Raw genomic sequence first — 24,742 nt, forward strand, 5'->3', positions numbered from 1 at the left:
TTGTCATTGTTTTGGCGTCATTTCGCTATTATATTGTTACTATTTTGTTGTTATTGTTTGGATATTGTATAACTTTTGTTTTATTGTTAATTTTGTTACTATTTTAGAGGTATTTGCTTGCTAAGTTGCACCTATCTTAGTGTTATTTAAATATAAAATAAATTTTTAAATTTATTTTCAAATTGTTGGGAAACATTTATTTTAATTTTTTAGTGTATTTGATGTATTATATTTTTAAATTTATTTTTATATAAAAATTAATATGGTTGGGCTTAGATTTTAACTTTTTTATCATGATCGAGTTTAAACAAAATTTTAAACCTATTTTTAGATCAGATTAAATCCGAACTAAAAATGGACCTAAAATCTATTGAGGCCCGGCCCATGATAATCTCTAATTTGAGGAACTCAATATTTCTTTTTGTTGAAACCCATTTTTTTAATATAATATGTTACCCAAAAATTTCCAATATATATTAATTGTTGCTTTTGGGTTTGTAACTAAATGGACCAATGCCTATCCTAATGGTTTTTTTCGTGGTCTTTAAGAAAATAAACAGAGAGCCAAAATATCGAATTTCATTTGGCTTCTGAAATTATTTTTATTTTAAAAATATTTATTATTTTTGAAAAACATGTTCGATACATATTTTCTTATAATAAAAAATGATAAATAAAATATATATAAAAAAATCCTCCATTTATAATCATATGGATTTGAACGAAGATAGAAAATTTTATATAATACGAACTAGAGTCAAAACATTAATTAAATTTGAAAAATAAAAAATTTATTGTTTTCAACTTTTCAATAAGCATTATTAGTAAAATAATAAAAAATAAAATAAATTTTATTATTTCTAATTTTACATATTTTATGTTCTCAAAAATATTTTTAATATATTATTTTCTTTCCAATAAAACTGAAACAAAAATATTTCCTTTTTTGTGGAAGTTCAATTATGCAAGAGAAAACTTTTTTCTTGTTCAATTATACTATGAAACTTAAAAGTATTAGATAACGCGAATCCCGTATATTGGTCTAATGATCAAGATGTTCGCCACTTTAAGTGTTATTTAAGTTTGAATCGCGCTAGTTACGTTGCTGTTAAAACTTTACTCTCTTTCCGTAATTCACTAAAAAAAATTAGATAATGTTTTATCTTTTTTTTTTCTTTTTACATTTAAACTTTATCAATATCCAAGGAAGATTTGTTCTGATTTCTAAAGGGTCTACCAATCAACTACTATTTAATTTATTCATGATATAAATATACATGTGTGTAGTTAGTATAATAGATTCATCATTTCCTATCAAAGATACTTTTCCTCGTACAATACTAGCACATTATTTGATAGCTTTTCCTAAAGCAAATAAGTGCTAAAATAAAGCTTTTTAAATTATTATTTATTATTAATAATTAGGGTGAACTACACCCAAGATCACTAAACTTTTTGTGAGTTTACAATTTAGTCACTTAACTTCAAAAATTACAAAATGGTCATTAAACTATTCAAAAGTTTTCATTCAAGTCACTAGGTTGTTAAAATCGTGGTTGCATGACCTGCACCAGTCAAAAGCTCTCATTCTCTTTCTCTTCTACAGTTCCATTTTTTTTCAACTTTAAACGTCACGAATCTGTGAACCGGAATCCAAATAACTTCCTTCTTTGATCTCCGACATTAACCATTAGATCAGCCTGGTTCTTCTACTCGTTGATGGGTATCCACCATATACCGATTTTAAAAGAAAAAACTTAACTATCCAATGAATTAAATAAAATTTTTTGAATAGCTCGGTGACTGTAACATTTTGGAATGAAATGATTAAAATGTAAATTTACTAATAATTCAATGGTCTTGAGCGTAGTTTACCCCACTATTTATTAAAAACCCTGTTTTGATAGTATGTATGATTGGAAGAGTGGCCCCACTTTCCGCCGTTTGATGATTTCAGAATTTGCTTCAAAAGTCAGAATAATGGTGCAATGTGTGGGCTAATGAAATTATTTTCAAAAGTGGGATTGCCTATTTATATTATATATTTATGAATTTGGGTTGCTCCTTTTTGAGTTACTTATGATGATCAACTTATAAATGAGCATTGATTACAGTCAAATGAATCTATTAACAATTTTCATCAATATAATATTTTCTTCAAAAGTTTCCCACCTTAATCTATATGTATTAAGAAGTTGTTTCTGGGTAAATATTAATCGGGAGGTATTTGTATTAGAAGTTAGATTGTATTTTGTTCTCTCTATTCAAAAAATAGTAAATTAATTCATGTACATTAGATTCAAAGAGCAAATTGGTTATTTTGTGAAAAGTTTCATCAATTTCTATTATTAAAAATCAATCATTGCACGTCAAAATGAGGCACATGTGATAGACCAAGAGTAACTATTTGGTAAATCTGTCAGCCACGCTAGTTTTTAGCTGTGAAAATGGTTGGAATTTTAACAAAAATGATTAGTTTGCTCTTTGATCTAACATACAATAATTTATTTGCTCATTTTTTGAGATCTCAGAGGTGCTTTTACCCTCGGTCTGCATATATTAAGAAGTTACTTTAAGGAGAGAATTCAGACTCAATACTTGAAAATATCGGTCTTAAGAAGATTTATTATTGGTGTTTTTTTATTTTAAAAAAATGACAATTTATTATGAGACATTAAAACTTAAATTCAACATCTGGTATGTTTTCCTCAATCAAAATAAATAAATAAAATTACAAGTGATGATGAATGTTGTTAATTTAAATAAATAGCACCAATAATTGTAGAGATAGTTGGCTAGGTGTTTATCATCAAAACATTCATCATTGTACATAGACATTATTATTTTCTTTCTTTTTGTTCTTCACTATTGCTAAGAACATAAAAGAGAAGGGCTATGGAATTAAATATGGAAAAGCTTAATCATGATTAAATTCATCAACTTGAAAGGTTCTAAATTTCTAATGTAATCATTATGTTCTTTGTTTTATATCTCTTTATATGATGCCAAACTTGTTAGTTGTTATCTACTATGGAATCCAAGTCTTGGAACTTTATCAAAGGCCTATAAATTAACCCAAAAAAGCAATTTATGTTCTTTTGTTTATATATAAATTATCCTTTTTTTGTTGTTGTTAATTTATATATAGGTTTTTGAACGTCAACAATCTCTTAGCCTTAACGGTAAAAACATTATGTTATGGGCACGAGAATTTGGGTTTGATCCTAAACAATCTCATTTCGCTCTCTCAAGTATACAAAAAAAGGAAAGATAATGTTTACTTAGAACTAGCTGGCCTATCTACTAGGCTTTAATGGGATAATTTTCTCCACTGAGGAAAGAATGTAGTCTTGATGCGACTGAATGAGGTTCCTATATGGATCATCCAAGAGATGAGTGTCAATAATCATGCAAGATTTATATGTCATTTAATGATTAAATTAACGGTTTCAATAATGCAATGATTTCATTGATATCTGGAGATAGAATTAAATTATTAGCTTTAAGAAAAAAACAAAAGGAACTGAAAATTAATGAAAATAAAAGAAAAAGATTACAAAACACATCCTATGAAAGTTACACAAACTGACATTATGGTCATTTTGGGTATTGTCAGGAATTTTACATAAGAAAACCCCCCCAATCCAAATTTTTTACTCCATGAAACTAAACTTGGATGTTTTTGGGAAGGCAACTCCCCATATATCCATTTTCCATTGCTTTTTCAAGTATACCCCCATAACTTAATCTAATTTCATCTATACCCCCTCCCCCTCCATTTTTTTTAACATTTTGTAAGCCTGTTTGAAAAATGTCTTTTAGCCATTTCTCAAATAAGCTATTCACAAAATAACTTGAACCAACTAAAACCCCCTCCAGTACCCGCTCTTCAATACTAAAACTAACCTTATTTTCACCCCCAAATATCTCCTCTACCACCCTTTTGAACTTGGCCATGAAAGCTTCTTTCATCTCCTTGTGTTGGCTTTCGGTTTGGTTGAGAATGTAGCGTTTTTGGATCAGTTCTAGAAACCCGACATGGAGATCAGCCGTCAAGTCACTAACTTCACCACTTTCATTAGCTTCTTCTTCTTCATCATCATCAGCTGCTTTCATGTTGAGGTCAAGGATGTGGGAACTTGGTTCGGTTCTTGGTGTTTTGGTCTTGTTTGAACCGCCCCATTCGTGTTTTCTCTTGTTGGTATCAGAGCCGTTGATGTTGAGCTTCATCTCGATGACAATGTTGTCCTTTTTGGCATAATGTTCCTCAAAGCTAGAAGATATGGACTTGGTTAAAATGATTATTGATCTGCTACTACCACCACCATCTCCACCTTCAAATCTATCAGCTAGGAGTTTTAAACACTGTGTATCAGCCAAGTCAACATTTTCCACCATAACCACAACCTTTTCATCCCTGCTAAATGCTCTCTTAAGCCTCTCATTACATCGAGTTGTGTCATTGTTGTGTTTCATGTCCATGTACAGCAGCAAATCAGGTGACCCCAACACATATTCTGCAACAACACGTGCTAATCTTCTTTTGCCAATCATGTCATCCCCTTCAATTAATAACCAAGTCTCTTTTTTTGAACCCATCAATGCTTCAGCTATCGAACTTATAATCTCAGATTGCCATGGCAGGTTGCCTTGCAAAAGCTCACACAATCCAGTACTTGTCCTTGGAGAATCACTACCAAGAGCAAGTGTGACCTTCACCTCTTTATCCTCAGTGTTTTTAAATGAATCCAAGTTTGGTGATACATTACCAAAATTGAGCTCAATGGTGCATGAGTTTTGCCTTCTGAATCTCGGCACCGAATTTGGCTTCGAATCGATGAAAGATATCGAAGCCGAATCGGTTAAGCCACTGCTTTGACTAGGCCACCAAGGGAACGATGAACCATAAGGATAGCCTTGGTTGTTGTAGTACATGGTGGACCTCAACTGGCTCTGGTTCAATCTACCTCTATGTAAACTGTGACATAATGTGTTCCATTTTCTCCTCAATTCAACCATTTCATCCTACAAAAACCAGACACAATTAAGCTCTAAAACCACCCCCCCCCCAAAAAAAAAAAAAAAAGAAAAGACCCAAAATGAGTTTTAACTTGTAGACTCTTCTTACCTTTTGGCTGTCACTGTTGTTACTACCATGAACATGCATCCATGGTGGCAAGCCACCACTAGATTTAAACGACTGTACATCTTTCTCGTAATTTGAACTACATTCAGCACAACATGTAAGTCTCTCATGCTCAAATTGCTTCTTTTCCATCTCACTGAACACCATTTTTGTATCATGGCAACTGCAAACATCAAGATTATTCTTATTATGGTCCATGAAGATTAATAATTTCAAAACACGAGACAGCAAAGACATAAAGAAAGCATAAAAAGGAAAAAAAGAAAAGACAAACGTGAAAACTTTTTAACTTTTTCTTTTGATTTTATGCAGCGCGCGGCTATATCCGACAAAGCATGGTAATAATACAATGCATGGACAATGATTCATATGTCTTTTTACAGACCATAACTAGAAGATAAAAACAAGAACCAAAAAGAATAAGGAATATTAATGGAGAAAAGGAACAAACCTGGAAGCATGGAGGCTTAAACTAAGTCCACCTGTAGGAACAGAAACAGCTTGAAGTGCCCATTGAACCTCAAGTGGAGGTTGTCTCATTTGACACCTTAAATATGTTTGGTAACTTGCAGTTGCCACTAACCAGACCTTGTTTGACATGTAATAATCTGAAATCAACCTTCCTAGTTCAGTAACTAAATGATCAGCTGCATTGTAACCATTGATTTCACCTTCTTCAACAACAGTCCATTTTAAATCACCTGTATAAATAATAGCACCACCTTCTGCTACAATGGAATCCACTCTTCTTTTCAAATCACAAACATGTTTCTCAACATCCTCTCTTTTCATGAACTTTAAAGACATAGGTGAGAAATAAAATTTAAGGAACCGAACATGTTTCATTTCATCTGGAACATCACCTTTCTCAACTCTTGATGTTAGTTCGGACACAAGACTTTCAGTTGTAGACACACAATCACCAACTATAACACTGTTCCTCCTCTTGTTCTTCCTTAACAAAACCTCAAACACCAACTTGATGTCTTGTTTCAAAGAAGCTGAATCTGGTATGTAGTTGGTTAAAAGTTTCTTTGAAGGTGAAAAGAAAAATGGGTTTTGTTCATAAGACAAGAAATGAGTTTGAGAAGGTGAACAAGGTGAAGAAAAAATACCACCAGAACCAGAAGTAGTGTTATAACATTGAAACACAGATGAAGGTGATGAAGAAGAATCTTCAATGTTGGCTTTAACAACAGTGCTTGAAAAACCAGCTTCTCTCATAACCCTACTAACACTAGGATCATCAAGAATAGATATAATAAGCTGCTCTAACTCAACTTTAATGGTGAGTATAGGCTGTTGTGATTGTTGTTGTTCAATACAACCCCTTCTTTGATGAGCTTGTGCTCTTTTAAGTGCAGCAACTAAAGCATTTGATAAAGAAGGTTGAACATGAAGGATTGGTCCTGGTGCGGTTGGTAACCTATTAAGAGCTACATTGAAACAAAGCTCAAGCGCTCTACATTGAAGTGGATGTGAGGAAGATAACTGAGGCTGCTGTGATTTAAGACAAGCCCTTCTTAATAGGCTAGCCCTTGTGCTTAACAAAGTGGCAGCCACATGAAGAGGAGTCACTTGTGCATGGCCTCTCCTTCTGGCTAAGCTAAGAGAATGCTTCAATATTGAAGCAGCCTCTGCTGTGAGGGTCTGCTGAACCGTACAGGCACCTGAGCGCATCACTTGGCTAAAACCCACCCCCCCACACCACCCCCCAAATGAAAAAAACTTGTGCTCTTCTCAAAATTTTTCACTAACTTTCCTCTCTTATGCAATATACTCACCACCCCCACACCCCTATTTGCCTTTGTTTTCCTCTTAAAAGCTTAGAACAAAATGAACCAGTTGTTGTAAGCTTAAAATAGACAAATATGAATCTGAAAATGAAAAACAAAGAACCAAAAAATATATTTTTTTGAAAGTTTTTGGAAAGAAGAGCTTATGGTATAGTTTTAGAACCAATATACAACACAAATAGACCAAACCCTTCGTTCTTTATACACTTCACAAATTCGAAACTCAGTCCCTATATTTACCTACTTTTAAAAGAAAATTTAGTAGCAATGAAATTAAAAAGAAAATATTTAATTTAGTCCTTATACTATTAAAAAAATTAAATAAATATATTAACTTTATTTCAATTTTACATAAAATTTAACCTTTCAATTACATTCACCCACATTTTTGTTCTTTTTAAAATTGAGGGCAGCTTTTTTTAGCTTTTCAATTCCACTTCCTATCTTTCTTTTCTCTCTCTCTCTCACACACACACACACAGACTGCACCATCTTTTAATACCCTAAAGGTAACCCTAATTAAGATTTTCTTTGTTTTGGTTTCCCATGATAATAAATAAATAGATAAATAACAAAGGAATGATTTGGTTTATTAAAACAAAAAAGTGATTATTTGATTAATACAAAACATTCACTGCACTTGTTGGGACTCGCAAAAAAATATCCTCAAAGTCTATATGCATATGGAGAGTAGTAAAACTTTCATGGCATGATGAAAACATATCATAAAATAATAATAAATAAATAAATTTTCTTTCTTTTTCTTTTCAACCCCAAGACGATGAAAAAGCTGCAAAAGAAGATCTGATCAATCTTAACCATCTTCCTTTTTCCTCTAGTCACAGTGCTGCACATTTATATATACATACATTGAGAATTAGCTAAGCATGCCTAAATTAATTGAGAATTAGCTAATACCATGGTTTCTGGTATACAACATTGGTAGATTAAGTCATGGTGATGGTTGTTCCGTAAACGTTACCATATAGTTATTATAATCAAATGCGTTGGAGGTTGAGGAGAAATTGTTTTACGGATTCTTTTATTATATTATTTCAGGATAAAAAAGTTATTAAAATTATATGTCAATGATACGAAAAAAAAATTACTGAAATATCATTAAATAATTGAATAGGGACCATAAATAATGTAGTGGGAATGGTCCATAACATAATTTCTCGTTGTTTAGGGATGAAATAGAAAATTGTTTTAGGAGGTCGGAATGAATAATAAAATTTGAATAGATTAAAAAACAAATTTATCAATGTTGGAGTGCCAAGTTCATCCCACTGTTCACCGGATTTATTCAGATTAATTAGTTATTCAATTTAATACTCGGGATGATGGATCAGGGTCAAAACCACTAATTTTAAATAGATCACATAGGAGGAGCAAATACAAAGGGAAGGAGTGACCTTGTCCTTGAGATGGTCTCTTTAAAAAGGGTATAATCGCATTTTAACCCCTTAAAAAATTGATTGATTCAATTTTAATCTACCACCTACATTGTAATTATGGTAATTACTAATTGAGAAAGACTATAGTAGAAATAAAGATAAAGATGGTAAAGTGGATGCATTTATAAAAGAAAGTGGAGAAAAGAAAAAGGAAAGACCCAACTAAGACCCACATTTCAAAAATTAAAAAAAAAAGAAAGGAAGTGAGAGAAGTTGCTTCTCTTTCCATTTTCCCTCCTTTGAATGGACAAACAAAGGCAGAGAAATTCAAAAAAAGTAGTAAAGGGAAAAAGTTAGAGAAAGAAGGAAAAGAAAAGTTGTAATTGTAAGTATTCTCTCTTTTTATTATTATAATGTTGTAAATTAATATATAAAGGTGAAAGTGTACATTCAATAATGTGTTTATCCAAAAGAGAAAGGCAGGGTGGGTTTGTTGTTGTTGTTCACCTTCACGCCAATCCTTGTAGAAAGAGCGAGACAACATTTTATTCCCCAAGTAGTACCCCCAAAAGCAACACTCTGTCTCCTATCCTACATTGCATTATTGCTCCTCTCTCTCTCTCTTCTCTCCAATGCTTCATAACCCTTTTGTCCTAATCTTTGTCTTTTTACTCACTTCCTTCACCCTCGATGCCAAAAAATATATATTATGTTTTATTTACAAATTTGGTCCTTAAACCATACTCAATTTTCAGTTTGATACTTGAAAAGTTTTTTTTTTTTTTTTTATAAAAATGATACTTAAACTATCATTGTGTCTCGTTTTATCTCTAAAAAGTGTACGACATCTAATAAAAGCATGCTGCATATTGGTTGATTTATTGGTGTTTCTTTTCAGCTCTCTCTCTAAGTCTTTCGTCTTAATCTTCGTCCTCTTACTTCTTTCACATTCAATGCAAAAAAAAAGACAAAAAAAAAAGAGATTAAGTTTCGTTTACAAAATTGGACCTTAAACTATACTTTATTTTCAGTTTTTTTTGGTTAGAAGTGATACCCAAAAATAAAAGTATCAATTTTTTCACTCTACTAAAAAAATGAGCAAATTAGTCACTATATGTTAGATCAAAGAGAAAATTGATGCTCTCTGTTAAAATTTCATCATTTTGTACTGTTAAAAACTAGCGTGGCTGACAGAATAATCAAGTAGTGTGCCACGTATACCTCATGTTGATGTACATAGATCAATTTTTAACAATAGAAATGAAAGGAATTTTTATAGAATGACTAGTTTGCTCTTTGATCTAACGTATAAGGACTAATTTGCCTATTTTTTGAGTAGAAGGGGAAAAATGCAATTCGACTCCTAGTATAAGGGCTTTCATGGTACTTTTACCAGTACCTAAACTATCATTTTATCCCATTTTATGCCTCAAAAGTGTATTGAACACCCACGCTTGACCCAATTGTCGAGTCTGAGCTTTAGGATGTCGCATTTGTTGCTAGAACAACTACGATTAATTACAAACAAATTTCATCATTAATAATTAATTTATAAGTACTACAATTGTAAAAAAATATATATATATATATATAATCATTTTTGGGTCATATATGAGCTTACGAAAGCTCAATTCCATCTCGGGGTTGAACTACGACTAAACTAAAAGTTTTCAAAGTATGTCAACTGGGTGTCGCGATTTCCACGGCTTGGTATCGCGACTTTGAAGATAGTAGCCAAAATTTCCAATCTAAGTACCAAATTGCAAAGTTTTCAAAATAAAACAAGATCAGTATCGCAACATTGAGGATATGGTATCACGACGACGAAAATAGGCCACTAACTCCTTGTTTTCCAAAGCTTCCAACCTAGCCTATTAACTAACATTTGGCCCCAAAGCCCCAAATCAACTATTTCATGCATTCAAATATGCAAAAACATAGTTACCAAAACAACCACTTCACTTATATATGTGTGTAACACCCCTTATCCATCCTAATCGCTGGAATTGAGCTACAGTGAAAAATGGAATAATTATAAACATTTAACAGATAATTTGAATAAAAAATCATTAACTATTATCATATAAGTCATTCAATACAAATTTAAACTTTCCCTAAGCTTTATACGAGCTTTCATAAACTTAAAAGTTGACGTAGATTCGAACAAGGACTAAACTGCAAAGATTTCAAAAGTTCAAAACGACATTGCGACAAGACTTCCCCCTTGTCATGACGTTGCCAAAATAGTATGTCACGTCACAATGTCAGACCACTTGACGTCAGGACATCACAAATTGTTGGCCGACGTTGCAACAAGAGAAAAATGACATTGGGACAACGAATTTGTTTGGTGCAAAAATAGGTCATTTATACTCATTTCAAATCATCATCCAATTTAACTCAAAGAAAACACTTAACACAACTTATACCTGCACAATTTATACCAATTTCATACCAAACACATACCACTTGAACACGATTCCAACATATGAACCAATATGCCACATTTCGCACCAATTTACATCAAAACTATTTATAACATTTCAAGCTATTCAACATTCACTTTCTCACGTCAATTTATACTCTATATATCCAACATTAAGAACCAAACAAATATAATGCATCATGTTCTCTAATATGCATACATATATCATTTCCATTTACACATAAGTTCAATTCAAGTAAAGTTCCAAACAAAACAAACATTATAAGATACTATTACATTCCTAAGTACATGCCACGTATAACCGAACTCAAAACCATCAAAAGGCTACCAAAACGGGAGATGGATAGTGCGAGCTCCAGAGTGATCTGATCGTCACATTTCATGGTCAACAATCTACAAGTACGTGAAGTCAACGATAAGTATAACAAATACTTAGTAAATCCATTCGAAATTTAACTTACCTAAGTTTTATATCAATTAATCAATAGAAACTCAAAGATGCACAACTTGGTAATACTTTGGCTTTCTTAAACCTATTTATACAATTTCAAAAAACCATCATCAAGTTAACATATTAGTACCATAACATCAAAATGTTCAGATTACACACATATACCAAATAGTATTATATCATTCCAACTTATACGATATCACAAACATGTCAACTAAGTTCCTTATCAATCTTCCCAACCATTTCTTTATCAACTTGCCAATATATTTGCTCGGAGAACTATAGTAAATTAATTTCGAATACTCAGAACTAGATTGCTCACACAAGTTGTAACATATAAGTTGCTCACACAAGCTGTAGGTCGGGATTGTTCATGTAAGTGTTATTCGATGTTGCTCGCACAAGCTGTAGAGAATCCGCAACATATGTTGGATCTCAACCATCGATAACTAAGTCCTTGACCAGCACTCAGTTTGTATCATTTGTGTCTACTCTTACAAGCTGTGGGACGATATTGTTATGCTAACTCTATTCAGTGTTGCTCACCCAAGCTGTAGAGAATCCGTAACAAATGCTGGATCTTAGCCATCGATAAAGTAGTCCCTGACCAGCACCCAATTCCTTTAAAATGGTAACGGTTTGCCATTTGTATCGTAAATATTTACTAAATTCTCACGGCATTGTTCTGTATTCATACATTTTATTCTCTTTAATATCATCATTTATACATATTGTTTTACCATATAAACATTTTATAACCATCTAATGAGACGTTTTTATTCAGAATCATTCTATATTACATACTTTGCAATTTAATCCATTCGATTTTAAATTTTAACATTTTCACAACAACTTAACTAACAAAAAAGATATTATAACACTTAAATAACTAAAATTAACATAATAAGTTCCATTTGAACTTACCTGGAAAAAACAACAACCAACAATATTGAATCAAAGACTTCAGTTAGAAGTTTGTGGGCATTACAAAGCTTAACTGGCAACATTGAGATTTTGAAAATTAAAACTCAATGGAACATAAATAGCGACAATAAAAATGCCATTTGGCAAGATAGAAGGTTGTCAAAACCTACCTTGTTTCAAGTGTCTTCTCCCTACCCAATGGGGCAAGAGCCTATTTGTCTCCCAACTCATTAATGTGGAAAATAAAGTTTCGGAGCAATATGAGGTTGATCATTTTTCAAATGAAGAATAAGCAAAGATTTTCTTGTCCATTTTGATTGGCCTTCCTCATAGTGATGATTCTTTTATTTAGCACTTCACTCGAAATGGTTGTTGTGCAGTGAAGTTTAGGTGTCATTGCTTATTAGAAAAAAAAAACCAGGTGCTAACCAAGAGGCCAACTCTAGTGTCGATCCATAGGTAGAAGGTTGATTATGGAATATAATCTAGACTTTAGAGACTACCTTGCCTACATGAGTCCATGCTAAGCACCCCAATGAGTGGGGTAGGTAAGGTAAAGCAACCATGACATTGTACAAAATCCCTAGGGCAGGGTAGTAAAAAATTGAGAAGTTCATGATAAGGGCATCACAAGATTGAGTAGGGATAATGTCATGTCAACCACTCTAGAGGAATAGGTAAGATGCATTAATCCCACATTAGAAAGGAGAGGGAAGGTCTTTGGGTATATAAGCGAGTGTATTACACATCCAAAATGGTTTTAGGGCATATAAGCAATTAAGGTTGCATATCCTATCACACAGGTCTCTCAAGAAAATGGTAATGGGTATGTGACACATGTAGGGGCATTCACTTCCCTTGACCAAAAGGTGCAATTGCAACTTTGAACTACTAATAATTCAATTCAGTCTCTTTGTTTAAAGAAAAAAAAATCCAATTTTAACCCTCTCAAAAGTTCAAAAACTAGCTTAAGCATAATATAATATTTTTAATTTCATCCCTTAATTTTGTTTAAATTTTTTTCTTGGCTTCTTATCACACAATTCTTAATTTTGCCGTTGCTTGTTAAGTTGATTTGTTTAAAGATTAAACTACCGATCCTCCTATCTAGTCAAACCCTTCTTGAGCTTTGATAAGAAAAAATTGACCTTATCCTATGTTTGGATTACATCACAACTAGAGAAAGGAAAGGAAATGAAGGGAAAGCAAGACTCTTCCCTTATTTGGATAACTTTATTATTATTATTCAAGGGGAAAAAACGAAAGTTGAGTATTCCTTTATTTCTTTTGAAAATACTCAATTTTGTCTCCCAATTCAAGAGAAAATTTGAGAAAAGAAAATGTTTTAGGATGTAAAATACCATTTTTAATGTTAATCTTCTACATAAATTATTTTATTAAATGTATAACGAAAATATATTATAATCAATCATTTCTTTTCCTTTCCGAGGCTTAACCCAAATCAAGTTCAGTAAATATATTATAATGAACAACATATCATTCACACATGATGTTAGATTGGCTCAACCCAACTTGAATTACTATTTATTAATTAAAAATAAAAAATATTTTTATTTAAACTTATCTATAAATATAACTTTTTAATATTATATAAAAAATTATATTACGACTCAATTCATGAATAAATCCACTTTTATTTTGAATAATCTCATTATATGTTATGATCATATCTACTCTTTTGAAGGCGATACCCAGAACTATCCGTAGTCCCTCCCCAACCCATAAATAGGAAGATAATGCGCTTCAATATACTCGAATCCAAGTTCTCCTGCATTGACTAACAACATAAACCTCTTAGCAAATCGTCTAAAAAGGATGAAAAAAAAACTTTACAGTAAAAAAAGAGGGAAATTAATTACCTATAGTCTTAAGTTATACTTTTGTAGTTAATTTTATGGTCAAAGTCATAAATATCGTCCATTAAGAAAAAAGTTAATTTTAACATCTTATTACTAATAAATATGCCTTTAGTCACTCTTTTGTCGTTTCTAATCTATTTATGATTAAAATGACATTCGTTTACTGTAAAAAAAGGCTAGCCAAGCCCAACACAAAAGTTTCAACCCTTAATTAATTTATTATATAATTAGAACTTTAAAAATAATATTATTTAAATCTAATGTTATAATTTATGGATAATTACGTGTCGGTAGAGTTTTTAAATTATACAAGGGATTAACATTTAAAAAAAAAGATATGATCATTTTTTAACTCACTTACGGAATTAAAAACCTTAACTCAGAGGCTAAGTTAGAGAATATCTTTTGGGAGTCGTATTTGAGTTATAAACCTTCGGAAGAGTTAAAATATAATGTTATCATTGTATTAATAATATTAAAATTTATCAACTCTTGGCCTAGCGACACCGGGTATTATCTAAATTAAAACTCACATCATGGGTTTGAATCACAAGGACAACCCTTTTTATAGTGTGTGAACTGGTAATGATGTACTCTTACTGATGGTGTGTGAGTCAATTGCAAATATACTAAAAATTATAAAATTTTACAATTTCTCGAGGGGTTAAACTATAAAATTTTTAGTTTTAAACAGGTCAAAATTAAATTTTAAAACTTTAAATTTACTTCAATTTTTAGAGGAATGCACATCGTTTTAAAATGTAAGTGAAGGGCACAACCTTCGTGTTTTAAAATTTAAAGAAATGGATCACACATATTCACTCCTTTATCGGCTAGAGATTGGGTAGTGATTGAAGTTGGTGGGATAGGGTTGGCCAAATCATTGGAACATAAATACTATTTGATGTTAGTAAAGGCAATGGCATTGCCATGATGAAGAAGCAATGAATATTGGGTTAACTCTGCCATGAAGAAAAGTATATCCGTTTAAGAATATAATGAATTGGGACCCAAATATGAAATATTTTTTTCTCATTCTGAAAATTGGATTAATTGGTCACATCTTTCGGAGTCGAATGATTAGGTTTACTTCTTTACTTAACAAATTTTCAACAAAGCTGTGAAAATGATGAATTACTAGTTTACATCACTTGGGGACACTAAGGCCCCACTTGCCAAAAGTTGAACCACAATCATAAGTTTTGTGTTACATTTATTTAACTTTGATACTTAGATTATTAATTTCGATAAAAATATTTGACATTCGATAATTTAATTGGTTGGTGTCGCGTAAATTTATAGTTTAAGTATCACTTTTGATTATAACTTTTCAACTGAAAAACCGAGGAGGGAAGCCAATTTTTTTTGCTTCGAGATGGAAGTAAGTTACGAGTTTTTTAGAGATCTAAAATATAATTTCACTATTTTATTAGCTTATAACTTTATATTTTTAAAGGATTAAATTAAAAATTTATCATTTGGAGATCAAAGTACAATTTTACCATGTACTAACTTATAGTTTTATAAAATTTATATGGCCTAATTTAGGGGACCAAAACCCTTGCCAGCTCCATTATAACGCCCCGAGAAAAATAATATAGTTTAAGAACCAATTTTACACTTAAGCCTAATAAACAAAAATAACATACATATCATACCTTTTAAATATATAATAAAATCATTTGACATTCAGGGGTGAAGCCAGAACAATTTTTTATAGTCTATATCTTTATAATTTTTAAAGTATTAAATTGAATTTTTATAATTTTAGAAGGAGCTAAATTACAATTTTACCTTTACTAATTTAAAATTTTAAAAAGATTTAGAGTGCCTAAATGAAAATTTTTCATTTTAGGGGGGGTCGGGGCCCATGCCGCCCCTTAGAATCGCCTCTGATGACAATTACAATCATATTCAATAATTATATTCATATACACTAACATACTCAGACAACTCCGATACAAATATCAAACTCGCACATAATAAAACTTAAACATAGTATCTTAAAATTTATCAATTTTTTTCCTATTAAATAGGTAAAATGTAAAATTACATATAATTTATTCTTTGTTTTTACAAACTATCTTAAAATCAAAATTATCTTGATTTGACACAAACTATTTTATTGTGTAACCTAATTGGTGATCCATTGAAGTCTCAATGGCAGCTTTATGATCAATAATATAGCTTAAATAAAATTATGGGAGTTAAATGAGATGGTAAGGTTCTCTTCTACCTTAATCAATAGTTGAGGGTTCGATCCTCATCCTAGGTATAGAGCAGTTTTAAAACTCGTGATCAACATCTACCCCTTAATGGACATATAAAATGTGTGGATGATTAATTACTGGATTCGCTTCAATAACTATCTTAAGAAATAAATAATAATAATAACTTAAAAAATTACTGTGAGAAAAGATGAAAAAAATAATTATTAATAATTCAGTATAATGCATTAAATTAGCTACCAAACCCATTGCATGCATGCACTTGAACTAGAGTTGTTAGTGTTAACAGTGTCGGTGAAGTGGAAAAATTAATTTAACATAGGCTTATCTAAGCATTTAGAAATTAATGTATGAGGAAATCAAATCACTTCCATTATTTAAACATATAACTGTTGAGGGTGTAATTATGAAGAAATTTTTGTTGAAATGAAATTCTAATTAATATCAAGTTTTAAGTTTGACCTCATAATAGACCGAGTTTGGGTTGGGTCAATATAAAATTTTAGGCTCTTTTTCTAGGCCTAGGTTCGATCTAAAAATGGGCATAAAAATTTGTCCAAGCTCGACTCATATTACAAATATGCTAAACCGAGCCCTACCCGACTTGCCCATATTAATTTGTTAAAATTATTTTTTATATATAAAAATAAATTTTAAAAACATAATACATCAAATACACTAAAAATATTAGAATAAATGTGTCCCAACAAATTGAAAATACATTACAAAAAATGCTTTATACTTAAATAACACTAAGATAGTTGCAACTTAGCAAACAAATGCTTGTAAAATAGTAGCAAAATTAACAATAAAACAAGAGTTATTCAATATCAAAACAACAATAACAAAATAGTATAAATAAAATAGCGAAATGACAACAAAACAATCTTACTTGAGGCCTGATCCAGTTTTTGGACCTATATTTTTACTCAGACCCACCCACTTTTTCTACGAGCCTTCGACCCTAAGTAGTGACTCAACCCATAATCAAATCTACCCGAAAACACTTTTATCCCTCTATATATATACAAAAACAAAACCATATAAACTAATAAAACAAGAGTACAATGCAAAAGTGATATTAGATATTGTAATGATATACCTTTGCTCATTTGTTTTCTCATGAAAAATATCGTTGTAATAATAAATGTAAATATATTAGATATTACTAAACTAATAAAATGAAGAAAGTTTAATTTAAATGTGTTACTATTTTTTCATAACCAAAAACGATAAGTGATACCCAAAATTTAATATCAATCAAAATTTCATTTTATCCAATTTCTTTTTCAAATTTTATTGACAAAAATATTACCAAATTTGATATATTAAATTTTAAATTCTAAAAATAAACCTAAAATCTATTGCAATTCAAGATCAAGCCTTGTTAAGTTAAAAAACAAAACATTTGTTGAATTAAAATTAATTTTTTTCTAAAGATTGTCAGAAAAAAGAGAAAACAATGATTGATGATGGTAAAACATTGCATGCATTACAAAATGTATCCTTTCATACCTTTTGACGAATAATGCTAAAAAAACAAAAGAGAAAAGAAAAACATAATGATTTTAAAGACTTTAAGAATGAGAAGCTTGTTATCTATGTTGAAATTAAATTTATTAGATGCTGATTGAGTCTCGATTGGTATGGATATTGTTGCCAATGTAAGAGGACGTGAGTTCGAGTGCGCTGAAGCGCATTATCTTCCTATTTATGGGTTGAGAAAGGGTTATAGGTAATTCTAAATATTATATCAGAAAGAGCAAATATAATCAAAACCTATAATGGGATTATTCAAAATCAATCAACAACTACAAGAATAAGGTGAAGTTTAGTCTTATCGTATCCATCAATCTATCACATCCCACCATTGCACATATGAGATAGGGAATTCAACGGTTGGGAGGCTTAGCCGACGTTCTATAAATACTTCTCTTCAGCACAAGAGCAACAGTCACAAATGATACATAATCTACACTGCACTGAAACTCAATCTCAACCTTCTTAAATCACCATTCTAGCAGTTCTATAATTTTAATTTTTTGAGTTTTTTTATATCATTTTTAATTTATTCGCTAACATGGTAAATAAGATAAAAATAGTATCATGTCAACAATGAAATGTTAAGTATCAATTTGGTCCAAATAAAAAAGTAAGGATCAAATTGAATAAAGATAGAAATATTGAGAACTAATTTGTTTTATGTCTTATATATAAAGGCAAAAATGACCATTTAAATGCACAGTCGATATCCTACGAGGCTTTGTTGTTAATTCATTTACTTCCCGGATTTCTGTTATGATGTAGGTTAAATATGGTTTTATAACTGTGTCGTCTGCAATCAATAGAGAGATCATAATGATAGATCTATGCATGTTTCAAGTTATAAGTCTTTACATTTTTTAAAAATTTAAAATTAGGCTTTATATTTTTATTTTTAGAAATTTAGTTTCTCTATTTTTTAGATTTCAAACTTCAAGTCCAACAATTAACACGATTTTGTTTTTTTGTAAAATTCAGGCTAATTACAATGTCATTTTTTAAATATATGGCTATCGAGTGAAATTTTTTTTATTTCAAAATGTCATACCAACAAATTTAAAAGAAATGGTGTAGTTAACAATTAGACCAGAATTTGAAATCTACACAATAAAGAGATTAAATCTACAAAATTTGAAACCTACGGAACTTATCTCGATTCAACACGAAATCCAAAATCGAAATTTTTGGGATGTTACAATTCTTCCCTCCTTAATAGAAATGTCACCCTCAAGATTTACTCAATTTGTTAAAAACCTTTAATAAAAAATAAAATAAAATAATTTTTAAAAACATTTAATGATTTGTTTAAAAGTATCCATAAAAATTGACACTTATCATAATTCTAATGTATATAATAGAAAATCCAGATCCAAATCCAAGTTCTAAACTTAGCATGAATGTTAAATTTCTAAATAATTTATTATTTAATTTACACCATTTTCGAAATCCAAATTCTAAACTCGTAGTTCCAAATATATGTATCATATTTAAAAGAGTGTCAAACGTACACACTAAAAAAATTATTAAACATATATATGCTTTGTATGGTGCTTTTACGAGGTTGCCTTGGTGTGTTATTTTGGTGCTGATAGTTTTGATCGTCCCGATTAAGCAACAAGTAATAAAATGGTGGAATAAATTGAGAAATTGAACACACAAATTTAACATGGAAAAACTCCTCCAAAGAGGATAAAAAACCACGGGCAAAGATAATTTTACTATAATGGTAAAAGAACGAAGAGTACAAAAGATGGAGATAAAACTAAACCCCAAAAACCCGAAAACAAAGAACCCTCAAAACGTAAACACAAAATTCTCTAAATGTGTTATGAGTTCTAATCTCTAATGGGTGTATTTTTCTAAGGTTGTAAAAGAGCCTATTTATAGGCTAAATTCATATGTCAAATAATAATAAAATAATCTAAACTAATCAGTGTTTGACTGAAATAAATAAATAGAGTTTAACTAAAAGATTATTTTTTTAATTTGATTGAAAATAGGAGTCATACTTAACAGTCTTACAAAGTTTACATGAGAAAATCGTTGTTATGTGGTTTCAAAGTTAATTGGATTTGTGAAGGGGAAACGAATACAAGGTTTTATCACATAATTGTATTGTTTTTTAGGTTGAAATGTATTTTGAAGAATGTTAGAGTTATCTCTTAAGCTTCGAAAACACATTTTGAATCACTTGATTTTAAGTTTAGAATATCAAGTTATGGTTGTTTTAGTGAAAATTGCGTTTGCAGAAAATTTTTAGATGGGGTAATTACGTGAATGATGAGTTTTAGACTTTCATATTGGGTTCGATTTTAAGATTTAATTTTGATTATATATAAGTCAAATATTGCATTTATTAAGTTTTAATTTTCAATATTTATTTATTCTGAATTTCAGAATATTCTTGCACATGCATGAATCAAAGTCCAAAACTCGTAATTCCCGTAATAATCTCATCCAGAAATATTTGCACGCACAATCTTCACTAGAACGACCATAACTTGAGCTCTTGAACTTAAAATCAGATGATTTAAAGTGCGTTTCGAATTTAAGATATACATTTATCATCAATCAAAAGACATCTCAACTCATAAATGTCAGAATCTCATTCAAAAAATGCGTCGCAAGTTAACTAATTTTCTAGAATTGAAAATTGGCAGTTTTAGTGAATTTAATTTAATAAAAATCACTCAATCTATGCATGTATCAAAATTGAGAGCTTATAATCAAATTATTGTACTCAAGATTAACTACTCCACAATTATCAACCTTGGAAGCTCCATACTTCAATGTTTACAGAATCATATTAGTTGATTGGATTGAAATCAGTCGGTACATTAATCTAGAATAAAGTAAAAAATCAATTGACTCACGAATTGATGCAAACTGATTGAACTAACCGTTGAATCAGATATTATAATTTTAAAAAAAATTGATTTTTTTAATAATTTGACTATTTGTTGGTTCTAAAAACATTCCTAAATTTGGAAAGCAGTGTTTGAAATAGGGATCTAACAAAGCCTTTGAACCCGATGGTAAGCCTGCAGTGTTCTATAAAAATAATTGGGATCTAGTGGGAGAAACTGTGGTTGATACAACTTTATCTTTCCATGACTCAAGGTCTTCTTAAAGAAAAAAAAAACATGACATTCATCACATTAATTCCCAAGAAATCTAATCCTGACTCAATTCATCAGTACAAACCTATAAGCCTCTGCAATGTCAGTTATAAGATATGTGCTAAAAGTGATTATAAGTAAGTTTAAGGGAGTACTTATTTCTTCCTCTCAAAATGCTTTTATAAAAGGATTGGTGGGGATGATGAAAATAAGACCTATGGTGGACTCAATTGAGATTTTATGTTTACAATTTTGATAAAAAAAATCATTATAAAATATATATGTACAGTGAATTACCAAATTATTATCAATGGAGACCCATCAAAACCTATTAAACCAAACAATGGGTTGAGACAAAGGTATCCATTATCCCCTTATATCTTCCTATTTTTGCCAAAACATATCTTCAAACTCAAGTTCTATTAGGACTAATCTTTGTGTTGTCATTTCTGATATTTTTGCTTTATCTCTCTTAAAAAATTAAAATATAAGTTAATTGAATGTTAGTTCGACTGGTATCGACATAGATTTGAGTACACCGAAGCTCGTTATCTTCCTATTTAAGGGTTGAGGAGGGACGATGGTTAGTTCTAGGCATTACATAAAAAAAAGCATTAAAAACCCTATAATAGAATTAATATTAAAAAATCAAAATATAAATTTTTTCTTTCAAATAAATATAATTAATGTAACTATTTATATTTTTTCCCCACATCATTAATATGAATGATATATATATATGTAGTAAGTAGAAATAGAATCAAGAAAAGCAAAAGTTTAGAAGTGTACACACTAAACCTACCCACTATTGCAGTCAAAAGTTTTCTCAACCTTTTGCATCTTTTATGGATCCTTTTATTATTATTGAAAAATTATTTCAAAGTTATCAAACTCTATTACTAGGGTCACACATATTTTATTTAGGACTATATTTTTAAAAATAAAATTTAGAAATTAAAATTAAAATTTATAAAGAATAATATTTCAAATCAAAATAAAATATTCAGTATCAAATATTAACTTATCGAGGGTTTTACTTTTCTTTTTTTTTTGAAATTTTCATTAGTTCTCTAAATTTTATTTTTGAAAATTTTAATTAAACCTTTTAAAAAATTAATTAACCCAAAATTTAATGTCAAGATCTGCCACAATAATATGTTGTTGTCAATTGAGCCTATGGTTAATGGCAAAGGACTTCTACTGAAATAAAGTTATGTTTGACATTATATAGATAAATATATCAGATTGATTCAAAAACTTACATACATGAATTTTTTAATTATATTGATAAAATCAACTGTGGATCTAAATAGATTCGTCCCGATAAAAGTCTTATGGAGGCCCCTGTACTAGGAATTAGATTGTATTTTACCTCGTCTGCTCAAAAAAATTGACAAATAAGTCCATGTGCGTTAAATCAAAGAGCAATTTGATTATTTCTGATAAAAATTTCATCCATTTGTACTGTTAAAAACTGACACGACTGATAGAATAACCAGACAGTGATATTTGACATGCGACGTTACCTCATATGAATGCACAGTATGGCTGACAGAATAACCAGATACTGACATATAACATGCCACGCATATCTCATGCTGATATATAGAGATTGATTTTTAAGAATAAAAATATATGAAATTTTTAACAAAAGAACAAATTTAATCTGTGATTTAACATATAAAAATTACTTTATTAATTTTTTTAAGTAAAACGAACAGAATACAATTTAACTCTTAATATTAGGGTCTCCATGATATTTTTTTATAGAAGGGAATCAATAAAAGCTCTTTTCGTATCCTACATTTGTGCCTTTTTAAACTTTTAACGACTCTCATGAAAACAATAATTTCCCACCAAGTGCTCAATGACAGGAAATAAAGAAAAAAAAAAGGGATGTTTTTTTTTTATTATAGATTTGAGTGTTTTTTATTGGGTTAAATATTTTTTGAGGCCTGAAGTTAGTAATTATTTTTACATTGGGGTCTAATTTTTTTTTGGTTAAAGTTAGTCTTTGATTTTTTTTGAAAATTTTAAAATTTAAACTTTAATATGAGAACAATTGATAAGTTCAAGTCCCAATATGGGAACAATTGCCTTAGTCAAGCTCTAATATAAGAGCAATTACCAAGTTCGGAGACTAACTTGGACAAAAAAAAATTCAAGTTCTAATTTGAGAGTCGTTGCCAAGTTCGGATTCCAAATAATGATCTAACCTTTTTTTTATTTTTTATTTTACAGTAACTATTCAAAAAGGGGAGGGGCTTACTTAAGCCTCTTGGAACAGGAAAAAGGAATGTGGGAAAACGCCAAAAAGAAAGCACCAATTTTTCCTTGATGATTGAAGCAAAGCAAAGCAAAACACAGCACAGTGTTGGTGTTTTTTTTTTTCTGGGTTTTGATGTTTTGAAATAACGCATGCCCTATCAAACTGACACAAATAAATAAAACCCCATCACATTTGCTCTTTTTATTTTTATTTTTTTAGCTTATAAATTGTGTATATATATGTGGATGGCTCACCTTTTCAAGGTTTCCCCGACATGGATTATCCTTGCCACTGCAAAACCCATCACTAACAATTCAGCTCTCAAGAGAAAGTACTTAGATTCTGTTTTCATTTGCTATTTTGCATGAGAATAATGCAAGTTTTGATGGTTAAGTATTATGTACTCTGTATATGTTTAATTTAGGCATTGTATTGTGATTTGATTTGGTTGGTTTTAGTTTTATACTTTTTCAAATTTTGGAATTTTAATATTGACCCAAACTGTAAAAATCAAAGTGTAGTAGAGTCAAGCCAAACTTGAATAGGAGCAAGCTCGAGGTAGAGTTTGAAGTCAAAACTTAAGGCTCAATACTTGGCTTCAACTCTGTTGAACATCAATTTCTAAGCTTGAAGAAAGCTTGAAACTTAATTGAGCTACTCGAGATTAATCTCAATTAAGCTCGATTAACCTTATTTGTTTAATCTCTTTCTATATAACAAGAGTAAAATATAATTTCAAATTCATGAGTATTATAATTTCAAATTCTGATATAATTTCAATTTCGATAAGGCTCATGAGTAGTTTGAATTGAGTATTATGATGCTCAAATTCAACTTGATCAATAACTCAAGCTATTCAATTTCAACTCGGTAATTACCAAATCGAATTTAATTTTTTTCGATTTGAACTCATATAGTTTATGAGGATCAATGTCTTATTTACACCCCTAGTAACAGTTAAATCCGTTAGGTCAAAATTTTCCATTAGTCCCACACCATGTGTACGTTATAGATTTAGACACTATTCTTCATTTTGATCACTTTTAGTAACTACAATTTTTGAATTTTGAAATCCCAACCCTGACTCAAATGGCAGTCATCAAATTCATTACTAAAATGACATGACCTTTTTTAAATAAGGACTAAGTGAAAACATTAAGTTGATATAATATTTCACATGCGGTAATATATTTACCGCATATAACTAAAAATAATATGATTTAACTTAACAAACTAATCGCTACCATACAAGTGAAGACTAAAATTTGAAATTTTAAAAATATATATAAAAATCGAAATGAACTAAATTAAATTACATAAACTAAATCTACAACTCCAATAACAAAAACTTATGCACAAATTTTAGTGATTAATTAATATGAGAATAGAGTGGGGAGTGAAGGAGTAAGCATATATTGACTTTTTTTAACAATATCATTATAGGTTAAGATCATATTTGTTATTTTAACATAATACTTAGAATTATTCATAGTTCTTCCTAACTCATAAATAAAAAGATAATGCATTTCAGCACACTCAAACTT

General features: G+C 30.2%; 1 protein-coding gene across 1 annotated transcript; it reads right to left on the minus strand.

The window, feature by feature from the left end:
* Positions 1-3,501: 3,501 nt before the first annotated feature.
* Positions 3,502-7,124, minus strand: LOC105783778 (protein SMAX1-LIKE 4). Its single transcript, XM_012609423.2, has 3 exons — positions 5,598-7,124; positions 5,129-5,309; positions 3,502-5,025 (listed from the first exon to the last, which is right to left on the minus strand). The coding sequence occupies exons 1-3, from the start codon at positions 6,824-6,826 to the stop codon at positions 3,667-3,669; spliced, it is 2,769 nt and encodes a 922-aa protein (XP_012464877.1). The 5' UTR covers positions 6,827-7,124; the 3' UTR covers positions 3,502-3,666.
* Positions 7,125-24,742: the final 17,618 nt, after the last annotated feature.

This window comes from Gossypium raimondii, chromosome 13 (assembly GCF_025698545.1).
Source record: "Gossypium raimondii isolate GPD5lz chromosome 13, ASM2569854v1, whole genome shotgun sequence".
Lineage (NCBI taxonomy): Eukaryota > Viridiplantae > Streptophyta > Magnoliopsida > Malvales > Malvaceae > Gossypium > Gossypium raimondii.